Source organism: Embiotoca jacksoni, unplaced genomic scaffold (assembly GCF_022577435.1).
Source record: "Embiotoca jacksoni isolate LCO1_2020_lvr unplaced genomic scaffold, fEmbJac1.0.p SCAF_2, whole genome shotgun sequence".
NCBI lineage: Eukaryota > Metazoa > Chordata > Actinopteri > Embiotocidae > Embiotoca > Embiotoca jacksoni.
The window spans coordinates 22,784,867-22,811,255 of record NW_027185340.1 but is presented as its reverse complement, the minus strand read 5'-3'; the positions used below and the strand labels follow the sequence as shown (position 1 = coordinate 22,811,255).

Sequence of the window (26,389 nt, the reverse complement as noted above, 5' to 3'; positions counted from 1 at the left end):
TCCTGGGAACAATGTGTTAAATCCAATGAGATCACTGCAGCTGCGGCTTCAAGAAATGTTTCTATAAATGAAGCTACGAACAGCTTCGGTCACTGTTGGACTGTATGCTGATGACTCATCGATGTGTCTGTGTGTCTTACAGTGGTGCTGTTGGATGGCAGCTCTGACACCAGGTTCTTGTAAGGCATCTCGATGACGCTGAAAGAGGCCGTTGATCGAACCACATATGAACGATTCTGATTCTCACTCTGAATGAAAAAAAGAAAGAATACAGTCACCTCTGACAAAAAAAATTGCAAGTATATAATATAACATTTGTCTTTACATTTACAGTACGACATACTGAGTACTGAAACTAAAGAAAAATCTGTCTGATATTGTGTTACTGATTTCAATAATATTGCTCAGCCCCAAAAGTTGGATTTGCTTATTTGTTTGTTTACCTTGAGGAAGTTGTTGACAGCCAGTCTGGAGTAGATGAAGAGGATGGCATTCTGCCTCCTCTCCAGACGACCGACCTGACATCTCAGCCGCAGGCACCCAGCTGTGGTGCAGTCCTACACACACACACACACACACACACACACACACACACACATTTATGTTCAAACAGAAGTGAACAGCTGACAGGATAAAATGTAGGAGGGCTGGGATAAGAGAGGAGAGAAAGTAAAAAAAATATCCGCAGACATCACATGCAGCATCAGTCGTCGTCAGTAGTCTGAACTTGATGTTACACTCAGGTGGGAGAGAATGCTTCACATCGTGTCATACAAGATATCCATCTGAAATGTGTATGTGTTTATGTACCAGTGTATGCAGGTCGTTCTGGGAGTCTCTGGACTCCAGGTCTCTCTTGCGGACGTGGTTCCGGTTTCGTCCCTCCGTCTCTCGTTCTCTGGGTGGAACGACGCTGGTGTTGTTTTTCTGGGAGATCAGCGGGTTCTGACACAGAAGAACACACAAAGCTCATGCTGCGCAGTTGGTGCTCCGACTAACGAGCATCTCCACGGCATCCGTCACCAACCGTGGAAAGTAACCTGATGAATCTCAGTCCTATATTTTCTCTTTTAGCTCCGTGTTTGAAGTAAATATCTGTCTGTTTAGCTGCTGACATCTTTACTATGTTCACCAGCTCTACTCTAACTGTGTCTGTCTGCTGTTTGCTGACGAGCAGGTGGTGTACAGTAGAGCTTTGATACAGCTGAAAATGGCCCATAAAAAAGAGCTGACACACTGTAAAACTCTGAAAAGGTGAGATGAGCTTCCTCAGACACATCTCACACGGTCACATTGTTTTTAAACTTCCATTATATACATTGGAATAAAAACACACACTATTACAGGTACTTAAGAGCAGACACTCTGCTTCTGAAACGTTTCCAATGGACAGTCATGCTCGAGCCAGAAAGAAGCTGAATGCTGTGAACTGTTTGTGTTTGTTTGGTCTGTTTTCTTGTTTGTGTTTACGTGAGTCTTACAGAGACGTTGAGCGGGTTGAGCTCCACGTCGGTGGTGCAGTTGATGGGCCCCTCGGTCTCGTAGCTGGTGATGTAGAGCAGAGAGCCGTTCCTGAAGTTGTACGGCCACTCGACCTCCAGCGACGCCTTGCTGAACGTACTGGGGCCGCTGTTCAGGAGCTGAGGAGGGCGACTCTGTCAGGACTCATCTCAAACAAACATATACATTACTGCTGCTTTACTTTTCGTCGCTACTTCTTCCTCTTTGGGTCAGACTGGTTAGAAAAGGCTTGATGGTAGCTCCACAAAGAAAAGCCAGAAACAACTCTCAGTTATGTACATGCAGTGCATGTGTGTGTGTGTGTTTCTATACCTCGTAGACGTGCACTATTTGTGGTCCGATGTCGTCTCCGACCACAGGAGGCTCTTTAGGTTTCCAGTTGGCGATAGGAAGAAGCACCTGACCAGGAGACGACGTCCTGGTAGGAAACACACACACACACACACACACACACACACACACACACACACACACACACACACACACACATTTTAAATGGTACAATCTGCAGCTCTGCTTGGCAGCTCTAAAATAATCCTGAACAGCATGGAAGCAGTCAAAAGTTGTTTTAATTTGTTTTGTTTCCTACAAGTATCAAACTTTCATCATTTATGTTGCAAGAGATTATTTAAGTCTCTCTATCAATTGTAACTTTGATTCTAAGTGATTGTTTGGCTACAAAATACTAAACTATTATTTACATACACAGTCAAATGACACACAGTTCAGGGACACAGACTTATATTCATCTAAACATCCAGAAGCTACAGTGTATTAAAGTGTGCGTTTTACCCTCTGATGGAGACTTTAGCGAGGACGGCCAGCTTGGTGACGCTGGACACTCGAGGACTGGTGTTGTTAAACTGGTTAGAGCTGAAACACAAACATCACCGATCAATACCATTTTATTAAAAAAAACTAGAAACAAAGATATACAAAAAAATCAACACAAACATGGACATAATCAGATGTAAAACCAGGTTCTGTTGCTGTTATCCTTAAAGCGGACACTGGGTGGCGCTGCCTCCGGTGATGTGACAGGTTTACTGAGGTCATGTGCATTCATAACTTGATTTAGAGACATGTATCAACAAGATGTGTCAAAATAAGTACAAAGATCTATACAAGGACGGCTTCTATATCTTAATAAGCTGCGTTGAGGCGGAAGTGTATTAGTTTAACAGCTTCAATAAAAAAAGCCATTCTAAGACAGAAAACAAGACAACATGGCAGGCACTTTTAGAGGGATTTAAAAGGGTCACATAAAACAAAAATAAGCTGAAACAAAAAAACAGTGCAGAGAGAGAAAAATAATAATAAACACTTCAACACAGCTGTGCAGTTTGTGCCAAATTTGAAGAAACTCGTGAATTCACATGAATGGAACAGATGGATGTGCAGCCAACGCCAAAACATAATGCCTGAGAAAAGATCTGGCGCATTAAGATAAAATGTCCAAAACAGTATGTCAGAAAAGCATGACTGAAAGGTCTAAACATGTCTTTAGGAATATCAATGATACTCCCAAACATGTCTGAAAGTTATTGATTAAACATCTGTGCACAGCAGTGATGGTAAAAGTTTGTAGCCTCAAAATGCTTAAAGGACATGAACATTTATAAAAAAAAATACAATAAAATTGAGATGTAACTAAAATCAAAAGAACATCAGGAACATGAGAAGTGATGTAATGATGTGGAGGAAACCCCTCAGTGGTGGGACTGTGTACGCATGTGTTGGAACCATAGGAGGTTTATTTAGTTGATCGAGCTTCATTTGTTTTAAGATACAAAAAACAAAAAAACCTGATCACAAACTACTCGTGTCTGCAGAGAACTCGTGAACTCTCAGAGCTGAAGAGGAGGGAAACCAAAGAAGGCTGAAACCTCTCATTAACATACCTCTCTCCATCTCCCACACACACACACACACACACACACACACACACACACACACACACACACACACGGAGGAATGTGAGGACTGAATGTGTCTGAGCTGCTGCCTTCACAGTTTCAGGAGGTTTTTGTCATTCAGATGAGTGTAAAGAGAAATGAAGTCGGCTTTATACTCCGTCAGAGCTGCTGATCGGTGGTCCGATTCAGAAACTCTGTCCCACCTCCCACCTTTTTTTTTAATTGTATGTTATTGACTTTATTTACTTCAAATCTACAATTTCTGTGAAGTTTAGTGTAAATTATGATTAACCTCCAGTTTATATTCAAACAATAATTGACTTTCATTGATGAAGACGCGAGGTCCCATCTGTATTCAGACCCCTTCACTTTCTGCTCAGTGGATTGCAGATAAAGCGGCCGTGCTTGTTAATCAGTGTACACTTAGTAACCCTTCAGGATAAAGTGAGATTATTTTTAGATTAGATTTGAATTGTACTCAGTAGACCAGTTGGACTGTGCACTGCTGAAATGAATAACCTCATACAAGCTAAAAGAACGACTCAGAGGTTGAGAAACTTCCGGAAAAAAAGGCAGCTAGTTCCTGATTATATTAACTCCATTATGATGTTTTTTATAACAAGCCAAATTCCTAATTTTACACTCCCACCAATAACACTCAAAAGTATTTAATTTTGTCTTTTTGTTTCTTCTCTTACATCTCGCCTAATTTACATTTGGTGTGCTTTGCCACTCAAAGTGTTTCTTTTATATTTAAATAATAAACATATTTTTAAATGTTCCTTTATATGTGAAACACTGCATGTCATTTTCTTGCTGTAAAACACTTTGAGCTGCATTTCTTGTAGGAAAGGTGCTATAGAAATATATTTTCTTATTATTATTAAATGCGCAAACGTATTCAACACCAAAAACACAAATACTACCTTCTGCCATCTGTAAGCAAAATACAACAACAATGCTGTGGTGAGTCCCACCTGGCATCACCTGTGCCATTTTACATTTGAATCCCCCAGTGCCATTAGTAACAAACTTCGCTCTGCTGCCAGCAGGTGGAGCTGTGCCCCACTCACCCCAGACGACCCTTGACCTCTGATACAACAACATCAGTGGGGTTCTGGACAGAGACAGAACCGAGCCGTACCTGACTATCTGCAGGTCGAACTTGACAGACGTGTCCTCCTCCGACAGCTGGTGCACGCTGAACCTCAACTCAGCCAGCAACTGGCCAATGACAGCCCGGGAAGAGACAGACGAGGACCAATCAGAGAGAACAGGGAAGCAGCAAAAAACAAACAGGTTATTGAGAAATTTGAGAAACAAATCTCACTTAAAAATCTGTTTATTTTCACCTTTCTGTAGAATATCTTGTATAAACTGTGTATAAAACATGATTTATATTTATAGTGTCATCTTTAATTTGTACTTGGTCCACTGAATTATTGTTACTTTAAGGCAAAGTACTGTACTGTACTTCATGCTATTTACCAATCCACTTCTTAACAATCGCGTCGCCACCTTTTCATCCTTCATCTGTCTTTATTGATATTTGACTGTGATTTACTTCCCATCCTCACACGTGTCACATCAGCTCCACCCTGACTGATCGACGTGGCCTGCAGGTGCTTCACTCACCCTGGTTCCTGCTTTCATGGGGTTTCCCAGGTCGCACACCACCATCTTGGTCTGGTTCTCCTTCTTGTAAGCACAGGAGAGCCGGGAGAGGGTCTGTGGAAAACAACACATCGCTCATCACTGTACAACTAGAAAGGCTCATCGCAGCTTTGTGTACCACACAGTACAGAACTGGAGTTGGTTTGTTTAAGAGCAGGTGTGCTGTGATAATACTTCAATTTACTATTTTGCCAGGTTTGGTCCCAGCTGCTCGTCTCGACACAAGAACATTGGCTTCTCCAGTTCAATTTAATATTTTTCAAAGTAAAGGTGTCAGTAAAAAAGGTTTTGTTTTGTTTTGTTTTGTTGCAGAGTCATTGTATTGGACTTATTTACACTCTGGTAACTGCTTTTAGTCCAGTTTAGAAACTGTTATTTGGGAAATGACCATATGTTTTTCAGCAAACTTCCTGTTCCTCCAGGAATTTATTATATCCAGAGCCACGACCTTTTATTTTAAAGTAGGTCTTCAGGGCAAGAGATCTACCGTACGTCTCCTCCTCGTGGACAGTGTAAAGCTGGAGTGCACTTATATAGTGCTTAACAGATGAAGCACTTCACAATGTTTGTCATTCATGGGCACGTTCACACACCTCTCTGTAATATACCCATGGATTACTTTGATACTGAAGAAAACTTAAAACATAATGATTCACAGATGAGTTCTGAAGTGTCTTTCTTCAGGGACTTCAAAGTGGATATATGAAGGTTTGTTGTGGATGGACATTTGGGCTGGTTACCCAATCAATTCAATGCCAATTCACAAGTTCCCGTTTTGTTTTGATTCGGTTTCAATTCTTTTGAGGACATTTCAGTTACAATACCAATTTTACTTTGCAATGCAATCTCAGAAAACTGATTTTGTAAATTGTACAAAGAGCCCTCTAACATAGTGCATAAACAAAAATGTTTTGTTTACATTAAGAATAGATCTTAAAGCAATTACATGAATGTACTTTTTATTTTACAACGAGTCTTCACAACAACAACGAGATACTCTTTCTTTCTGGTGTAAACCACGCCCACTAAAGCTGCATATACCCGCGTGCAGATTCTCATTGCCTATACGAAGCATCGATCATTGCCAACGTGGCTTCCGATTGGCTGGATCCGACACCTCCGCTCGATACAGACCCTGGTTGGCTATTGTAGGCTGGACAGGATGTGGAAGCTTTTTTAAACCAGCACGAATAGAAATCAGCGATACTTAGTGTATCCTCGGGGTGTGTGAGTCGCACTAAATGACATCAATGTGTGTTTCATGTGTGTGGAATGTGATTTTTTTTTCTACTATAATTCACCTCACGCAGTCTGTTTGACTGCCCTTCGGCTCTGTGACTCACTTTTTCCTGATGAATGTCCATGACTATAACACACCTCATCCTGTCCTGTCACCATGGTTACAAAGTTCATCTGCTTCAGAAACGTTACCTGACTGCGGACGACCCCGGTGAAGTCGGCCTGTTGTGGAGGGTAGACGTGGAGTTCGGCCTCGTAGGCTCCCTCACCCTGATTCTCAGCGTTGATCTTCAGGGTCAGAGCGTTATCATCGCCGATGTAGATCTGGTCACGATCGCTGTGGCAACGCAAAGAAGAAGAGTTAACTAAATAAATACTATAATATATAATAATATATATAATAAATAAAATACTGTGTCTGATTTCAGCACTTTCTTTCTCATCTAAAAACAAACAGACACCATTTGAATATTATGACAGATTACATATACTTTAGGAGCATATCTCTGAGATGAAACACAAACTTCATCCAGCCTGCAGTAACGCAGTGAGCAGAGGAATTAACGCTTTCCCACCTCTTCACTGACAACTTGAGGTCAGGTTTACAGATGTTGTCACCTCCACAGTCCAACAGGATATGAGCCTGACAGAAGAAGAAAAAACAGAGAGAAGAAAGAGGGAAGGAAGAAAAGAAAGAAGTAAAAGAAGGATAAAAGACGATCAGTCATAGAATATGGATCAGTCCAACCTGACATACACCATCAGTGTTTCCTCTATCATTGTCTTGAAAGAAACCTGCAGTTACGTCCAGTAACAACTATTCATTTACACCCGTTTCATTTCAGCATTTTTCTGTCACTGAAAGTTGTGCAAATTTGTCTGTTTCTCTGCTCCGTTGCATGTTTTGGGTTTCATGCCTGCAGTGTTAAGCTAATTCCATAACTTTAATAGTTGCTCTGCCCTCACATGGTTCATATTCATAAATAAATTCAATGTTGTCATATTACCTTGACAGAACACAGAACATTTCAGCCCGGAGCCCCCGACGCACACAGTGGAGTTACCTGCTTGGTGATGTTAGATGGGACCGTCATGTCGAGGATGGGCTGCAGTCCGGTTTGGTCGGCAGCCAGCTGGTAGTCCAGACTGTACTCCATCACCACGGAGATGGGAGTGATCTTATCCCGGAACTCACGGTCGTCCTGAGAGACAGAAGAAAGGTGGAGGGAATCAGACCACCCCTCTCAGAATTTAAATTAAATGTTTAATATTGATTTGATTTAATTTAGTATTACTAATCTCGATAATATTCATTACTGTTTATTTTTCTCTTTGTGTTGTTCTGAAATAAAATTGTATCTATTGTATATTGCATAGAAGCCGTATCCTTTGTATCTGGATTTTTTTTTTTTTTTCTTTTTGTTTTGCAGATGTGTTTGCCACAACTCTTGAAATATCTTTACCTTACTGTTCAAATTTGGGAAATTCTGGACAAAAAATATTGGTAGTTATAAACAAATATCAGCTTAATTTACATGTTATCAGATGTGTTTGTGAAAAGGAAAACAGATCCTTGATGACCATAAAATGCTACTTGAAAGATGAATTGTTGACTGCAAATTGAACTGCTGTGATACGGAGCTGAACTGAAATGCTTCTGTTAACACGTGTGTGGTGAAACTCTCAGATTTAAAAGACCGTTCTGATTTGTCTCCTCTTTTCTTATGTCATTGTAAAGCGTGTCCCATCCTCACCCTCAGGAAGACGGGCTGCTCCTCACAGGCTGGGCCTCTGCCGTTGGACACCGTCATGTTTTTGGAGTACTGAAAGGTGTGACTGTGCAGGAAGAGGACGCGTTTCGTCGCCTCTTTCTGCTTCAGACGGTCCAACATGAGGTCCACGCGAAAGTCTGGAGGCATGACGAGAAACAAAGAGGAGAAATTGATCCAATCTGCAGAGTCACGAGAGCACTCTTGATGCACTTCTTATGTTGCCGAGAGCGTCACTTACTGAGAGTGGCTGGAGCTCCGGGGCCGCTGGCCTTCAGACAGTACTTCACCTTAAAACTGCAAAACACACACACATTCACAGAGTGAGCTAACAAAGAAGTCAGATAAAGAAGTCAGACTTATACAATAGGAACATTACGATTCTGAGCATATGGTCTCAGGACAGGGAATAGTTTCACATTGTAAAATACAATGGTGAACTTTCTTGCTGATAGGTGGATGTTGAGTCCGACACTATTGTCATGTCTGTATGCTACATATGACGCTACAGCCAACAGCAGGTTAGCTTAGCTTAGCAAAAAGACTGAAAACAAGGGGAAGGTACTAGCCTGCTCTGACTGAAGGTACCGGCACAAATCACTATATCACTAAATAACATCTTATATCTCTTTATTTGTATGTAAGAAAACTTCAGCTTGATGTGCTGTAAGCAGTGACGAAGGGAGACAGGTAGTAGTATTCTGATCGGCATGGCAACAAAGGAGGGACCTCAGACGTAGGCCGATATCGGACGGCCAATATGTGCATCAGTGTATGTGTTGGCCGATATGGAAACTTTTCTTTCCAGAACATGACGCAGAAAAACATACTTTGGGTAAATTTGAAATTGTTGTGTTTTTTTTGTACTGTATATAAGAAATATGTGAAGAATATGGGCCGATGTATTGATATCATCCATTCTTTTACTACTTAATAGCAGTACAGCATCGGCCCCAAAGAGCTTTAGGATATGTTTGTTAATGTGGCATGTTGGGAGATGTAGTTTTGGAAGGAAAAAAACAGTTAAGTGCCGGTGTTGTGGATGGATGCCAACAACAGGAACTAACTCCCCGAACATGACTAAGAAGTTCATGATAACTGGAGACACTATCAGAGCAGATCAAACGTTGGTGTTTCAGGTGCAGCATGGGAGAACTCACCATGACACAGGTGTGATGTTGTCAGAAAGTTTGCAGGTCTTTTCATTTGGGTTGATGATCTGAGGCGTCATGTCTAATGTGGCATTCACACTGATCACTGGACGGGCTCTGAGAGAGACAAAGAGACAGAGAGAGAGAGAGACAGAGAGAGAGAGAGAGAGAGAGACACACACACACACACACACACACAAAGTCAGTCAGCGTTTGATGGTTCTTAGATCCCGTTTGTTATTTATCTCCACATTATATTTTGAACGTTGGAACAAAAACTAATTTCTACATGTTGACTGAATGGAGAAAGACTCGTAAGTACAGCAGGGACTAAAAGTGTGAGGCATGTTAGATGTTTGGATTCTTATCCATCATCACACAGACGCTTGGACCAGCAAATATCTGGCACGATCATTTCATTGTCAAAACATCAAATTAATTGTTTAAACTCAATTTAGAAGCCTTTACAACTATAATGTTGTCATGAAGTCACACTGTGGACTCCAACCTGAGCCTTGTTTCTGTAGCCTATATTTGTTTACACTTTGGAAATTTACACATGCTGAATTAGCAGTTCCTGTTTTCAGTGTGTCGATAGATGTACAAACAACTATCACTACATTACTTCAATACAGAAGAAAGCTGTGAAACTGCATGATTCTCAACCAAGTTCTGCAAATGTGCAAAGCATTTTGTTGAATTACATCAAGGCAGATTTATGGACTTTAATTGCACCAAAAATATCCTCAGAAAGTTCAACTGTCACTGAATCTAAAAATGTGTGTATCATGTCTGGATGTCTGAATTAGTTATGACTCAGAGAGAGTGTAGTTTTGGTTAAATCGAGTGCAAAGGGTTAATGTAGATTAGGATATAACTGCAGGAATATAATGGGATGGATAAAATAGGTAGGAATGCACTTCTGTACTGAAGGGGTTAAACGTGTCCTAATAGCAGCTATAAAGTCAGTAGGAGCAAACTGAATGAAAACAGAAGCTCTTTGATATCAGAGGTGGCCTCATTAAACTCGTCAGCTTCTATCAGCAGCATCACAGACACACACACACAGCCCCAGCAGGGGACACACACCACACACACGCACACACACACACACACACACACACACGCGCACACACACACACACACACACTGTTTTACCTGTATAAAACGGCTTTGTCTGCTCCAAACACTCCGACAATTAAATCTGGAAGACAGAAGCACACATCAGCTTTTTTCACAGCAGCACTTCATTTGACTCCTGCTGTGCCTCTACATATACATGTTTGTGTGTGTGTGTGTGTGTGTGTGTGTGTGTGTGTGTGTGTGTGTGTGTGTACCTGGATATCCGTTCTGGTCTATATCAATGTTTCCACTCATGGAGTATCCAAAGCTGGCTGGCATATAGCTGGAAGCCCATTTGCCCCGCAGGACCTGAGAGACGAGGCAGAGGTGGAGAATTCAACTTTTGTTCTGGGGTCTTGTTTTTGGAGTTTTAACCTTTTATCTCATTTCAAATTCCAACTGACTAATGTGACAAGGAAGATGTGGGGGAGCAGCAGCATGACCCTCAAACAGCCACAGTTATCTGAATCAGTTTATGTGAGTGAAAGGAGAACTCAACACAGACATAAAAGCTATTCTACTCATTCTTTGCAGCTCTTTGTCAGGTTATGTGTCCACAGCGACGACAAGTACAACCATGAACCAGAGAGTAACAGTTTGGGCTAAAAACCTGAAGTTCAATTCATTTTCAATTCAAATGTGAGGTTTTGAATTGGTGGTTTCAATCGTTGGTTGTGACTGCTTCAGATGGTGCAGACAGATTTTCATTTCTTATATTTTCTTATATTTTTGAGGCTTATGGGGTAAAACAGTGTTACGCATCATAAAGAAAAGTAGGAGACGTATCTCACTGACTATAACCTGGTGACTGAGGAGGATGGTGGTTGTGCTATTTACCTGGGAGTGTGATGGGTCGGGCCCCTGAGGGCGGCCATTATGTATGTAGACCAAGCCGTCGCGGTCGGGGCCTCCGTAAGGAGAAGAGATGGCAACATCTGGAGGAGACACGGAGAGAAACAGGGGAAGGAGTCATGGAGGTCTGGACCTGGCCACAATGAGGCATCCTGCTTATGGGTACTTCGGCAGGGAGCTATAAAGATGTGTGTATCTTTATAAGTACTGTCTGTATGGACAAATGTTAAGACCAAACCATTGAAGACGGTCCTCATAACTTCAAAGGTCTATTTGAAGCTTAAGGTTGTGGGTCCTCACAAAGACAGAGAGACCACACCTGTGTGTGTGCCTGTGAGAGAGAGAGAGAGAGAGAGAGAGAGAAGGTCTCTCTTACCGTTGTATCCATCCATGTCCAGATCTCCCAGAGCTGCGATGGTAGAACCGTATCTGGCGTAAACCTCCGAACCCGTCAGCTCCTGAGAAAGGTGGAAGGAAAATCCACCTCGATTCAAGTACACAGACACCTAGAGAACACACACACACGCACACACACACACACACTGTTGATGTTACAAACATTTTTATTTCACCCCAAATCTGCAGTGACTGTTTTTTTTTGTCCACTTTTTGTATTTGTCTATGTCATTTCATAAACAAAGGCAGTTCAAATGATTTACATAATGCATCCAAAACTATACATAAGCAATTAAAAAAGAAAAAACATTAAAATACAAATTAAAATGCAAAGGAATTTTTTTTTTTTTAAAAGGTAAAAATATAAAAGCTAAAACAGAAAACAAAAAAGTTTAAATTAGCAGTGTAAAATGTGATTAGATTGACGCCCATTTAATCTGACAGTATCTGTAAACTTTAGCCTATTTTAAGGAAGTTTGAATATGAGATCTGACAGCTTTGGTTTCACATCTGCATCTCTGCTTCCTGTTGAGGGAGCAAAGCAGAGTAAAAACTTCCAGTTTCCTACCTGTCCCACCTCCCTCAGTTTTCCATCAGACCCTCTGTCCATGAAGAGAGGTGCTCCAATCAACAGATCCACCAAACTGACACATGAAATGAAGAAAAGAACATTTTTATTCATCTTCAATCGCTGTTAAGTGTCGTACATGAACATCTCTCACTAAAACACACTGCCGCGTGTCCTTCAGGCCAAACAACTTTCCTGCCTCATGAAACACCTGCAAAGTATTTGATCTGATTTGTGTGAAACCTCCATTTACACTAACTTGTGGTCTTCTTCTCCTTCATTTAACCGGGCACTACAGTGTTTTTAAGAAACATCGCTACCAGCAGCTGTAACCACACTGCAGCTGGAAGAAATGTGTTTTAACCCCCAGTGAACAGATAAAAACATCCAAACTGTATGAAGAGACTGCCACCTTCCTCACACTGATGTATGAAACTGACAACAATGTCACATTTCCATCCTGATTTCTCCAGGGTTTTCTATCATTTGACCTTCATGCGGAGCTCTTTTAATGACATGGTTTTGTCTCCTGAAACGCTGTTATGGAACAAGCTGGAGAGTCAGCGGCAGCAGGTGTGGATCTCCAACCAATCGACACATATTCACTCAGAAGGAGAGGATGGAAAAAAAAACATTCAGTGCTTTTAGAAATGCCAAACCCCCTCGCTCCACGCCTGTCTGATTAGGGAGGATGGTGTCCAACAATGTCTGTAACTTCCTGACACCAACAATCCAACACTGGCAGCCGCTTCTCGCTGCGGCCGGTCAGCTGGCATGTTTTCAGCTTCTCTCGTCTGTATTTTTCACACATTTTCTTTCACGTGAACAAGAAGGTAAAACACCATCTCTTCATCTGTAAACACAGTGTGGGGCTGTTATCTCCCGAAAGAAGGTGGACTACGTATTAAAAAGATTTTAACACTTTTGACTTTCAGATGTAACTAAAACTCATCGACAAAATGTGAATCTAAAATCGGGCTTCACTTAGAGGCCATCAAAGCTCCGGGTGGCAGAAGGGCTGAGTGAGGAAGAAGGTGCAGTGTGTTGCAGTTCCTGAAGGTTGCCAGAGTAAAACAGAGGATATAAAAGACCTTGTGTCCGTTTAAATTCAGCAGCCAGGAGCTCTCGGAGCAGAAAATGACACAGAGCTCAATTCATTAGTGGACTCGTCTTAAAACACAGACTGGGAAAATGTAAAACAGACAAACACAGACTTACCCATCTTTATTCACATCCGAAGCAGCTACCGAGTGTCCAAAGTAAGCAGCCATCTACAAGAGAGCAGAGGAGGAGCGATGAGTCAACAAAAGTAACCTCTCAGAGGGATTTCATCATAGACCAAGTTTACATTTCTGAATCAGTGTTAACAAGACTGACGTGATATCAGAGGTGAGGGAACAGACAGACGACCTGAAGGGAAGATGAGAAGTAAACAGAACAGAAGTCCTGAGAGGCAGATCTTCGAAGAGAGAGAGAGGCAGGAAACTGATAAAAAAGAGAGGCTGGTGGGTTCAGAGGCTGAGTTACAGCGGACAGGCAGGAAAGTGAAGAGGAACGCTGTCATTAACTCTGCTGATGACAGCCTCTGTTTCCCTCCCCACCCTCCTCCCTCTCTTAATGCTTCTCTTTCACGACTACTTGTTATTTTGACTTCAGTCCAGTGTTGTGTATCTTGAAAGGATCTAACTTAATCTAAATCATTAAAGCCGCTCTGGTTTCCAAAAAAAGCTGGCACCGACTCTGGCCGAGGTTTATTGCAGATTTGTCTTCGTCACAGGCAGAACGAAAGGTCTCTGAACCGTCTAATTACTCTGATCATGTGACGCCATTTTCTACAATAATAAGCCTGCCTGTGTGTTTGCATTGGAGAAAAGTTGAAGCACTGTTTTCGCTGGATGACCCAATATTCACTGTGGAAGCAGCACTGTTGATTGTGGCATCAATGTTGTGTGAAGTTGTGCAGGTGTGTTGGTGAGCTGGCGTTGATAACGTTACTCTCTGTCTGCTCCATAAAACACTTTGTCTCGTGAAGCTGATGAAAATCACCACATTCAGTGACGTGGTTTAAACCCGTGTTGGGGATCTGCATCGATCCTCCTCTCAGAGCTCTGATGTTCGAGTATCAGGAACAGAAATAAATTCAATGAAACCGGCGTTTAAATGTGTGGAAAACAAAAGCAGAAGATGAGACTCTTCATGTCCACAGGATCCTCACTCGGAGCGCTGTCGCTGTTTCAGTGTCTCAGGGAAACATTTCAGGAGCAGAGTGTCTTTTCTTGTGCTGCCATGTTGCTTTCACAGCTCATTCATTTTCTTACTTGAATATATGGTCACTAAGCTTCTCTGTTGTCACTCATGTTAACTGTCAGTACAGCTGATGTCTGCAGCTGCTGATATTAACCTGGAATTCATTCTTTCAGAAGATGTTGTAACGTAATGATTTAATTTACACTACAGCACCGTGGTGGTGACTGCAGCTGATTTATGAGCCGTGATCATATTTCACAATAGTTCCAGGTGCATGTTGAGTTGCTTCTCGTCATACGAGGGTCTGCTGTCAGAAAGTCAGGCATCCCACATGTTTACCAATGTATTTTCAAAAACGTTCCCATAATCTTTTACCCAATTTCCATGACTTTGTTTAAGTAGTTTTAAATAGGAAGGCCCAGCATACCCGGCCGAACACACGTGACTGGTTGTTACATGTTGAGAGGATTAAGATCAGGGTCAGGTTTGAGGTTAGAGACCAGTTGACTGTTCGCGCCACAGCCAATCACAGCAGCGCAGCGTTTAGAGCATATGCAGAAGCTTGCTATTGCATGTTCTCCCATTGTTACCCACCATTTCCACGAATTTCATGGGAACCCTGAAGTGGTGCAAGCTGTTAAAATGCATTCAAATGCTTCCTTGGGAATGTTTTTTTGAGGGGGGGATCTATGATTTGATCAGCAGGAAATCCTGATTCCCACCCTGTTTCTTTTTCTTTTCTTTTTTTAGTCTTCTTCGACCCGTCAGAACATGCAGGCCAGACGACCTGAGCTGTACATGTTATACAGAGTCCAGCAGCTCACCTGGCTGCCTGTGAAGTTGATCATGGACTCCATGTTGAGGCCGTTGAAGATGTTCACCTGAAACATCAGAACACATCAGAGAGTTCAGCATTAACAGTTTTAAAACTCACTGAACAATAAAATCCTGCTGCACACGTTTTCTGCACTCGTCAAATGTTCACCAGCCCTTTACTTTACATCACTATTTGACCAGCCAATCAGATGATGACAGCTGAGCAGGATTACAAGTTCAACACAGCCAATAAAAGAGGACATGACCATGTGACTGGTGGGTGACACTAATTAGCATCACTGGGGGAAGTATTCAGAGCCTTTACGCATGTATTAACCCTGCACTATAAAAATATTGCATTATATTCAAGAGTATCCTATTTAAGTAAAATTATGAGCTAAATTCATCTAAAGTATCGAGAAAATGTGTTCCTGTGACACACGAGACGCATTACAAGATTACACGATTCTAATGGAGTCATCAAAACTTCAGCAACATCTTACTTTTGGAGCTGCTACAGATGAGGTGGTTTTAACTACTTTATATAATGTCAGCTAGTTCAGTCCAGTGGTTCCCAACCTGTGGAAACGTCCCCTCCAAAGGGTCACCAGATTTATTGGAGAGGAAGAAAAAAGAATTCTGACAGAAATATATGTTTCAACTTTTCTTGAACCTTTACTTTTTCTTTTTCTTATCAATATAGACTCAAACAATTGGTTAAATTAACCTATCTACAGGCAAAATCTGTCTCTTTTGTGGAAGCAACATTAATAACATGACAAGGAGACACAATTAGACAGTGTGTTCATGTTAGGAGTGTCTGAAGGAGAGCGCCGGCTGCTGAACGTTGTGTCAGTTAGAAGTTGTGGTTCACTGTGACTGTAAGCATTGAGGGAAACCCGCTCACTCACCCTCGACTGATGGCGCTCATCTCTCTACCAAAGTTATTATAGCTTGGAGAGCGTTCATTAAAATTGTCTTTTTCCCAGAATGCAGTGGTGACTGAGACAAGCGTTAACTTTAAACACTTACATAACCCCGTGCCTTCTCCCCTCTGGGTACTCCGGTCACATAATCTGTGGAGGTGACAAAAGACACACGTAATTAAAGCTCAGGATCAGTATGGTTAACATTCACTGCTTTAACTAGAAGAGCACCTGAAAAAATATTTTCATTATTAGCTGATGCTGCGTTTTCTCCAGGTTCTGTCCCTGGAGGTTCTGTGGCAGCTTGGATGCTGCAGCTAAGTGTTATGAAGGTGGAGAAACCCCTGAGCTGTTTTAAATATAATTTGAAAGGACTTATTTGATTGTTTGGTCTGTAAACAAAAAAAAGGAAAATGACATTGTAATTTTCTAAAGCCCATGGTGATGTCATCAGGTACCTTGTTTTATCCAACCAACAATCCCCAAACTAAAAACTGTCCAGTTTACTGTGACATTGAGGGCAAGCAGGGGACTCTTCTTTTAAAAAGCCGAAACCGGCAATGCAACGCTTGCAGGCAACATGTTTCATACTCAATAATCATCTGACCTACATACCCTCCCGATGTGGAGTTCTGTTTAAGCTGCAAAAATGTCCCATCTCATCCCTTTGCCTGTAAACAACACCGCTGCCCTGCGTCAGTATTTCTGCGTGGACGTCCAGCCACTCCATCCACCTGCAGCCTCGGGGGGTTCATCACATTTGCTCATCAATCCCTAATATCTAATCACATCTGCGGGGAATGATGAGGCCGGTGCCTCAAACTATGTTCGGCTGCTGTTTGAAAAGTGAGTTGTCTGACACGAAACTTTAACCACATCTTCATCAGGATTTAAACCAAACACTTTATTCAACTAATGATACGAGCACTAATCTTGTGTCATATAAATGTGTTTCTTCATTCTACCACGTTTGTCAACAGTAGTATTTATAGCTAAGGAAGCCTCAGTTAGATCTTCCTGCTCTTACCTTCCTGTCCATCGTCGTTGAAGTCTCCGACTGCCACAGAGTATCCTGGAGAACAAGAACATAAGATGTGATCTTAATGTTCTTGGTGGATGTAGGGTTAAAGAAAATCTCCAGACATGTTTGAAGATACATAAAAGCTTTGTTTTGAAAAGGAATTTGCAGCTGAAAGCGTCTTCTACTGAACAGAAAAGTCCATTTTCAGTGTTTGGAGGCTTTCTAAAAGCTTTACGTGTCCTCGGCACGTTTGTGTAAGTTTCAAACTGGATTCTGAAAGGTCACAGAGATGTGGGTACATCCAGGTATGAATGTGACATTTAAAGTGATTTCAGCGAAACTTTCTCCCTTCAGATGGTGAATATGAAACTCGTCATGCTTCTGGATTACTTTTATGAGAATTATTCACTCTGGCCGATTACAGTGGATACGGATGCAACAGGGGACTGCTCAATTTCTGTTGTTTCAAATTTGATGGAGTTGAGCTTCATTGAAATGTTTTTAAATCTCTAATTTTGAATTGAGGCAGAAGTTAAAATGTAAACTGTTTCTGAATGTTTTTCAATCTCTGACCTGGTGATAAGATGGTTTGATGTACTTACTACTTCTCCCAAGTTTCTCTTGTCCATAGAACCCAATGTTGTATATTTTGTCCATAAATCTGTGCAGCCATTACAGAGTATAGTTTTATAGGCTTTTTTGCTTCAGAAATTAAACTAAACCAGAGGCAGGTTGTGCACATTCATTAACATCCAAATACAGAACAGAGAGTTTCTCCAGTATCAGATCATTTGCACCACAGAGAGCCTGACAGACTTATAGAAAATGTTCAGGGCGTCCAGCTGTAATTCAAGATGTTAATGGTCAAAGAGTATCGTCACCAAGAGCGTGCGTGTATGAGTGTGTGGTTACCGAGGTAACTGTCGTCATACTGGGCACCGGATGGCTTGGTGGTCAGAGTGTTTACATAGGGTGTGATGAAGTTCTTGTTGAAGCGGGTAAAAATCTCCGAGAGGTCATCGGAGATCAGCTGACCTGAAGACAAAGAAGGAGAATGTTAGAAAACAGAGAGGAAGAATGAACGAGGAGAACCAGGAGAGAAGAAGGTGAGAACAAGGAGAGAACAAGGAGAGAAGAAGAGGAGAACCAGGAGAGAAGAAGGTGAGAACAAGGAGAGAACAAGGAGAGAAGAAGAGGAGAACCAGGAGAGAAGAAGGTGAGAACAAGGAGAGAACAAGGAGAGAAGAAGAGGAGAACCAGGAGAGAAGAAGGTGAGAACAAGGAGAGAACAAGGTGAAAAGAAGGTGAGAACAAGGAGAGAACAAGGTGAGAAGAAGGTGAGAACAAGGAGAGAACAAGGTGAGAAGAAGGTGAGAACAAGGAGAGAACAAGGTGAGAACAAGGAGAGAAGAAGAGGAGAACCAGGAGAGAACAAGGTGAGAAGAAGAGGGAAAAGAAGAAAAAGAGAACGGAGCAGGAGATAAGGAGAAAAAACAGGAAAACTGAAGAGAACAGAAGGTTAAAACAAACGGAACAAAAGAAGAAGAGAAACATCCAAAACATGAGGAGGAACAATAAAAGGGAAACGAGTAGAAAAAAAAAAAAAAAAAAGATTTTATACGAGTTTGTTTATAAGCTGATATACTTTTGGTTTAGAAAAAAAAAAAACAGCTTGTAATTAAAGGAGCCGCAGAGACACCGTGTTAACGGTTGTCTAATCAGAAACAGAACTGTGTGGGAGAGTGTGGTTGCTCGTGTAATTGTGAGTGTTGACTCAACAGGAAACAGTAATTAGGCTAACGCAGCCCACGGGCACAACATATGGGACTGACTCAGCGTCCAGGGTACGGGCGGTGTCACACCCTCTGATGTCAGACAAACACGGATTACAACACACACACACACACACACACACACACACCCTGAAGCCTGGCCAACTCTAGACCTGCTCATTAAACTCTTAAGGTGGCGATGATGCATGTGTGGTAGTGTGTGACGAGGCTACAAGTCAAAGCCCTTTTTTTTTTTTTTTTTTTAACTGTATTTGTATATATTTTCACCAAAAGTCCCCTTTACAAGTGCAGAGCAGGAGTATTTGGACAATTACACATTTTCAGGCTTCAGTTTCATTAGGTTTATATAGATATAGAAAGACGTGTGTGGGAGATGCAGCCCTTTTAACACAAAGTGCTCAAATTACAAAAGGTTCAAAAACAATTGGACACTTGGCTATGTAACGTTTTTTGGGGGGAGTACTGTGTTGTTTTCATCTGCACAGCTCAAAAGGAAAACACAAGAATGTCAGAATAATTTTCCACAGTGACGCAGTGGTTTTCGGGACATTTTATTATATCTGTCATTTACATGCCTTTTCTAGGACTGGAAAACTGGTGCAAACCAGTCCAAGTTTTCCAGGTTTTTCCAGGATGTCTGTGGCCCCAGATTATATTAATAATCCTGAGTCATCAAATCCTCAGGAGCATTTTACTGTTTTAACTTCTTTATATTCAGTTTGCTGGTATAAACGAGCTGCTTCAGAGTGCCACCAGATAGATCTGAGGGATCATGTGATGATTAATAGTAAACGAAAGACTGCTGAAAACTGCTCTGACACACAAATATGGATCCATAGCTCAGCCTGAAAAGAGTTACACTACGGTATCTGAGAAGCTAGGAGGTGAAACAACTCAGACAACTGCAACGTGACAAAGAGACACCATTAAAAATATATATTTTATGTGAAGGAATCAAAGGCCAAACAGGAAAAATGTGCTGGATTTCACATACTCATGTTTTTATGTGAAATTTGAATCTTAAAAGTAGATAAAGCTAACAACAAAACAATGTAACCGAAGTATGAAGTAAAAAAAAAAATAGAAATGCTGAAGTAAGAAATACTCAAGAAAATTGTACCTAATTACTTCACTAAATGTACTTGGTTAGATTTGACCACCTGCTCAGCAGAAATATCTGATGGCTTTCAGCTGATTGTTCTGAACTCTGCCTCCGACGCCCTCAGTGACACAACACAGCCTGCTCATGCTGATCCAGCAGCATCTGAAACCACCGACACAACTGAGCAGAGAGCCAGGACTAACAGCGCACCACCTCATCAACCGTGTGGAGGAATATTCCAACATCTTAACTAGTTTCTCCTAAAGCAGGACGTCCAGTTGGATAACTGTGGGAGTCTGGTTGTTCTGGAGGGGACGCATTTTGAAGTTTCTGGTTTGTTTGGAGTAAATAGTCAGCGTGAGTAAGACAGTAGCTTTGTGTCTTTTTCTGAAAACATAAAGGACAGTTTTTAGAGCAAATGTCCCACACTGCATTGAAAAATCAAGTTTCTAAGTAAAAAAAAAATAACGTTATTTGGATTGTAAATAAACCCTTCTGTATATTTTTAGAGGTTTTTGGTTACAGACTTCAGAAGGCTGCTTTTAAAAATAGCCTTTTTTATTTTGTCACTAAAGGTTTCGATTGTGAATCTGATCTCTTTGGTTGCAAATCAAAAACTTTTGGTTTCAAGTTCAGTTTGACGTATTGGGCGGGACCTTCACTGACGGATGACACAAGGGTTCCTATTGGTTAGTCAAAGTGAGCAATTTGCTCAAAACTGTCTCATGCTTAAATACAATAGACATAAATCTACCTTCATAAGTTATTAAAGGAAGTTTGCCATTTTGGGGAAAATGCTTGTTTTCTTTTTTGCCGAGTGTTGATTGACACCACCCTCATGTCTGAATGTCAAGCTACCATTAGCAGCTTGTTAGCTTAGCTTAGCATAGACTGGTAGAAGCAGCTCTCCTCTGTTCAAACACAACAAAATCCACCTACCGGCAGCTCTACAGCTTTTGGATTAATCCGTTTGTTCAATCAAGATAAAAACAGGTAACCATAGCTGGTATCCACTAAAAATTAAATATAACACTTTATTAAGTGAGATTTTAAAAATGCTGATAATAATTAATCGCCCAACAGGAAACTGTATACAGGCTGGAGGTTAGTTTCCAACTTGTCTGCTTGTGTCTCTTCTAACTGATGTATTGACAGATGATAGCTGTTACCATGGTGACCAAAAGATGGCCAAAACTAAAACAATAGGATTTAGGTGGGTAGAAAAAAAAAGGCCTGTGGGAAACACTGAGGACGGACTGTCTGTGTGAGGCTGCCAGCTGGCACCACAACTCTTCAGGGGGGATCCTCCTCATGTACTGATTGTTATTCACAGTGAGGTGTCACAAACTCCCTCTGTTCACCTTTAACTGGTACACATGTGAAAGCAGACAGATGAAGTGAAAATGGAGCTGGCACCTGAACTGTGTCTCTTTCTGTTTGAGTCATCACACCTGTTTTAAGGCTGCAACAACATACTGGAACACATATACATATATATATATATATATATATATATATATATATATATGTATATATATATATATACACACATATACACTCACTCACTCACTCACTCACCCTGCCAGTAGAAGCTGCCAGGTCCTCCCACCACCACCCTGTTGTTCTTCTGTAGCCACAAAAAGCAAAGAAAAAAAAACAAACATGACTTTTAGTACTTAAATTAGTGAAGGGCACATTGTTATTCACAGATGTGTGAAGGGTTAATGATAACACCTCCGATCCAAACACATGCACTGCTGAGCCGGGGATCGAACGCAGACACATCAGCCTGCTTTTCTACAGTCTGAACCTCCACTGCAGCACAATCAATCCAAAAACCTTCTATTTAAGATGCCATTCGATGGCGTCCAATAGGATGAAGCCGGCTCATCTGCTGCAACTGATCCAGAGTCAGCTGGTCTTGAATCAAGTTTTACAGTGTATAATGTATTGTTGGTGGCGTGAATCTATGGATGGCAATGTCAGTCTGTCCACCCTGAAGTGCCTCAACAATTATTAGATAGATTTATACAAACATTCAAGTTCCTCACTTGATGAATCCAAATTACTTTGGTGATCCTGAATTTTCTTCAAGAAACATCAGGTCAGCATTTTACAGTTTCTGCAGGGTTCAAACTTATGACTTATAAGCTCACTGTGCTGAGCTGCTCGCCAGCAGTAGAAGAAGTTAGTACTGATGTCCTACCTTAATGAAGTCAGCACTGAAGCCGGCCTGGCAGAAACCCTGTCCTTCTGGGGAGTTGGCATCTGGACAAAGAAATGAAACAGCAACGTTAGATCATATACATATATATATATATATATATCATATACAGTATATATATAATATAGACAGATATAAAATGATTGTTTCAACTATTCATTAGGGACCCATCAAGGCCCCCAGACAGTATAACATCAAACAAATTCTGACAGTAAAAAGCGATCATTTTTCACCCAAAAGTAAAAAACTAAATTTTTCTAAATCAAAACAAAGATTCATAAAACCACTGCAGTTTGTTTAAGTACAAAACTAAAAATATCTCTCAAGATCCTACTAGTTAATGGGACATCAGAGAACTTTGTGACTCTATAATGATGGAGATGCTCTTGCAAAACAGATAAAGAAAGCTTGTTGGTTTTCATTGAGGAATCACTTAGTCATTGTGGTGGTCAAATGTTTGGTTCAGATTTAGAAGCTGAAGAGTTTTAAAAAATATCTGTAAAGTTTTTGTCATCTGCTTCTCTCACAAAATCATCATCGTCACTAAATCCAGCAGCAGGTTAACAAAAGCAGACCGTTCTAGTTCTGCTTTGGTATCTATCAACACCTAAAGGAAAATATCTGGCTCCACTATATTCACCAGCTGGCCTCGTACTGTCTGTCTGCAGTTTTGCTGAGCAGGTAGTGTGCAGTAGCAGCTGCTTTCTAAACAACACTATACAAGTGGTGAGAGTAAACCAAAGCAGTAAAGTTGTAGCCAGGCAGGTAAAAAAAAAAAAAGAACTGAAACTAACTGTAAAGCACGTTAAAGACTTGATGCAATGACTACAAACAGGAAAAGGCTGGAAACTTTCAGCCACACGGGACAACAAACAGTTTTTCAAACTAAGTTACTCCAGTTTCTATGGTTTGGCATTTATTGCATGTTAACTGCAGATAAGACAGACGGAGGGCAGACAGAAGAAAAGAACTGACTGGATCTGCAGGGCGAGTACTCCACCACCGTGTTCTCTTTCCTCAGGTAACACGTCCCCACCGGCTCCCGCTCAGAGACACCAAAGGTCGACCACTGGTACAGAGGAGCACAGGCCTGGAAAACACACACACACACACACACACACACACACACACACACACACACACACACACACACACACACACACACAAGCCTTCCCTGTATTAATTTCTCTCTTGTGAAGACACTCTGGCTCGTCTTCTCTACTTGAAGTCACTGTTTAAAGGTTTTAAGGTTTATGTAAGAATGAAGAAGCTTTTCCACCAAATAAATGTGCAGGAACTTTTCCAAGGTGTGTTTTAACTTCATGGCCGAAGCCTCGGGAAGATTACTCCAACTAAACCAAACCAACTGACCATTGATGAATCAAAAGCTCAGTACTCTCATATTGCCTCTGAGTGACGTCCACTGACAAAAAAAGTTGGGACAGTCATGAGATCTCTTTGGCTCATCCATACTGATTATGTCAGCGACATGATTCAAGCACAAAAAAAAACAAAAAAAAAAAAACAGTTTGAATTTGTGGCTTTTTAAAAATGCTGGGTGTGTAACAATGTTGCAGACAATCGTAGGGTATCTAATCTATCTAAAGATTTCTGCTTCTCAGAAAGCACAGCACAGGGACAGTTTTTGGGGTTAAACTATCTCCCCAGGACTCGAGTTCCTGAAAAAGTTTCTATTCCTCAGGGCAAATTCTTACAGTGTAAAATGCACCTTTCGGTTTAGATTATAGTTAGAGTAAAGGTCAGGGTCAGGGAATGCAATTTGTCAGTGAAGATCCTCACAAGTATAAAAAAACAAACATGTGTTTGTGTGTAATGTTTCTTACCAGGATGTGTTCTCCGTCAGATCGCACCAACGCACCAAACCACTGCTTGGATTTAAACTCCATCTGAACCCCTTCTGAGTTCTTCCTGTCATCTGCAAAAAGAGACAATTATTGTTATTAAGTGACGTAAAAAACACTTATGAACTAGCAGAGAACTTCAAGAGCAAAAACTTTAAACCACCGCATCAGTTTAAAGGTCAAACAAGATTAAAATCACTGAACAGAGCAAATAATGATATTCAGCACACTTCATGTAGAGAAATAAATCCCATCTGAATGGGGCTTCAGTTGCATTACTTTTAGTTTGGAAACAATACTCCGTAATAGTCAAATGAACTGAACTCTGTTCAGCAGCAGAGGCAGCTGATGCGTCCCGGTCCATCTCCATCAAACCTTCACTAACTGGAGGAGAATGGCAGCAAATTCATTGGACTCCCTCTTGTTTTTACATCAGATAACACACCTAAATGTAAAAAAAAAAACAGGTATCCTCAACATGCATAAGTTATCTAAAGCTATGTTTACATACCTTATTGAAAACTATTTTTCTTAAAAGAGAGATAATAATTAAATAATCCCTAATAACTTCAGCTCTGCATTTTTCCAATGAAAGAAGACTGACCTTTGAGTATTTTTTTTTAAATTTTATTTTATATTTTTTTAATGGCACACATTTTTCCTATTACCAAGCACCCTGACTTTCCATTCTAACCAGGGCAGACTTAGAGTTCAGGCAGCCTTATGACACACACACAGCTGAGGCTATAAATGACTCTGCTGTGCTTTGACAGTCTCAGGTCTCTAAGTCTGTCAACAGATGGACAGATAGGAGGAATATTTGAGGGATGATTGGAAGATAGGCAGGAGGGAACAGACTGTGAAAGGTCTCAGCGTGACAATGAGCACCAACATAAAACCATTTAGATCTAATGTCAGCGGTGTGTCTTGAACACGAGCACCGCAGCTGAATGACGAGCCGTCCTGTTGAAATCAAAACGTAACCACCTGACTGGAGCCGGTGGTTTATACACTGAGGCAGCCGGCAGTGGACTGTTGTTGACACGCTTTACGTTCATACAAAAGTTTAAACAATGAAAAGGTTGCGGGTGAAACGCTCAGAACTAAGAAAATCCAGTAAAATCAAAATGCTGTGAAACAATGAAGGCGGAGCAGCGGGATGATTCAGCGCCGCCCCCGGTGAGTCCAGAGCAAACAGCAGTGACGTTTTACAGACTGAGCAGTCGGCAGAAGGCAAAAGAAAGATATGTCTGAATGTAGTATTATTATTGCTCTGAAGCTGAAAATCAAATTGATATTCTGAAAGTGAGTGTGATAAGGATAAGGATGTTTATTGTCATCGTAAAAAGATGAAACGAAATGAAGTTGGCGATCAGCCAGTTCAGCAGCAGAACAAGGTACAAGATGTAATGATGAGCTCAGATCGACTGGATCGTATTACAGAAGGATCCGATGAAGGAAGACAACGGACACAAATCAGTATATCTGTTGCTGCTGTTCTCTCTAGATGGTCTCTCACACTCTCCATAGCCGTACTAACGTGTAGTTATAGAGACGGGAAGTTCAGTACAATGTAAATGGCCGAGCAGTAAATACCTGCCATGTTACTTATTAATGTTCCCTTTCTGTACTGATACGTGTTGGTTTGTCATTCAGATGTACGGTCACTGTTGAGAGTGGAGCAACTCAGTTGTTGCAGTTGTGAACTGTAACATGAAAAAGTGTTTCTGATACAGAATCTTTCTGTGATTCAGGCCTTTCCTCTTTATTGCACTTTTTAGAAAATAAATTGATATAGTAAAAACTACTTCAAGCATTATTTCTGAAAGCATCTAGACTTTCAAAAGGTTAGACTTAAAACATTCCTTTTTGATAAAGCTTATAGTAGCTGGCTCAGGTGGCCCTGAAACATCCTGCAGCGCTGCCGTTATAGGCCGACGCCGCCGAGCTAACGTGGGAATTGTGGATTTGTTGGGTTTCTCTGTATAATGTTGTAAAGTTCTGTTATAAGGACTTTACCGTGTTACGTGCCATGAAATAACCTGTGTTGTGATTTGGCGCTACATAAATAAAATGTTGTTGAATTGAATAGAACTGCAGTGACTGAGTGGGAAGAAGCTTCTCTGTGCACAGCCAGATAGCTAGCAGATACCAACAGCCTGCATGCTGCTGTAAATGCTCGTGTCTATC

The 26,389-nt window shown here is 41.2% G+C and overlaps 1 protein-coding gene across 1 annotated transcript in view; it reads right to left on the bottom strand.

The window, feature by feature from the left end:
- Positions 1 to 26,389, bottom strand: part of itgav (integrin, alpha V) — a 48,562-nt gene that overhangs the window by 6,149 nt on the left and 16,024 nt on the right. The window contains exons 3-30 of the mRNA XM_069155074.1: positions 24,182 to 24,273; positions 23,313 to 23,427; positions 22,320 to 22,381; positions 21,692 to 21,740; positions 18,131 to 18,253; positions 17,225 to 17,269; positions 16,304 to 16,347; positions 15,280 to 15,336; positions 13,427 to 13,479; positions 12,209 to 12,284; positions 11,621 to 11,750; positions 11,230 to 11,327; positions 10,608 to 10,701; positions 10,429 to 10,474; positions 9,280 to 9,387; positions 8,361 to 8,416; positions 8,105 to 8,259; positions 7,415 to 7,552; positions 6,926 to 6,993; positions 6,543 to 6,687; positions 5,073 to 5,165; positions 4,582 to 4,661; positions 2,314 to 2,394; positions 1,834 to 1,939; positions 1,482 to 1,640; positions 811 to 945; positions 444 to 557; positions 141 to 248 (exon numbers count right to left, since the gene is read on the bottom strand). Of these exons, the coding sequence (XP_069011175.1) occupies positions 141 to 248; positions 444 to 557; positions 811 to 945; positions 1,482 to 1,640; positions 1,834 to 1,939; positions 2,314 to 2,394; positions 4,582 to 4,661; positions 5,073 to 5,165; positions 6,543 to 6,687; positions 6,926 to 6,993; positions 7,415 to 7,552; positions 8,105 to 8,259; positions 8,361 to 8,416; positions 9,280 to 9,387; positions 10,429 to 10,474; positions 10,608 to 10,701; positions 11,230 to 11,327; positions 11,621 to 11,750; positions 12,209 to 12,284; positions 13,427 to 13,479; positions 15,280 to 15,336; positions 16,304 to 16,347; positions 17,225 to 17,269; positions 18,131 to 18,253; positions 21,692 to 21,740; positions 22,320 to 22,381; positions 23,313 to 23,427; positions 24,182 to 24,273 (2,630 nt within the window). The remainder of the gene's footprint in view (positions 1 to 140; positions 249 to 443; positions 558 to 810; positions 946 to 1,481; positions 1,641 to 1,833; positions 1,940 to 2,313; positions 2,395 to 4,581; positions 4,662 to 5,072; positions 5,166 to 6,542; positions 6,688 to 6,925; positions 6,994 to 7,414; positions 7,553 to 8,104; positions 8,260 to 8,360; positions 8,417 to 9,279; positions 9,388 to 10,428; positions 10,475 to 10,607; positions 10,702 to 11,229; positions 11,328 to 11,620; positions 11,751 to 12,208; positions 12,285 to 13,426; positions 13,480 to 15,279; positions 15,337 to 16,303; positions 16,348 to 17,224; positions 17,270 to 18,130; positions 18,254 to 21,691; positions 21,741 to 22,319; positions 22,382 to 23,312; positions 23,428 to 24,181; positions 24,274 to 26,389) is intronic.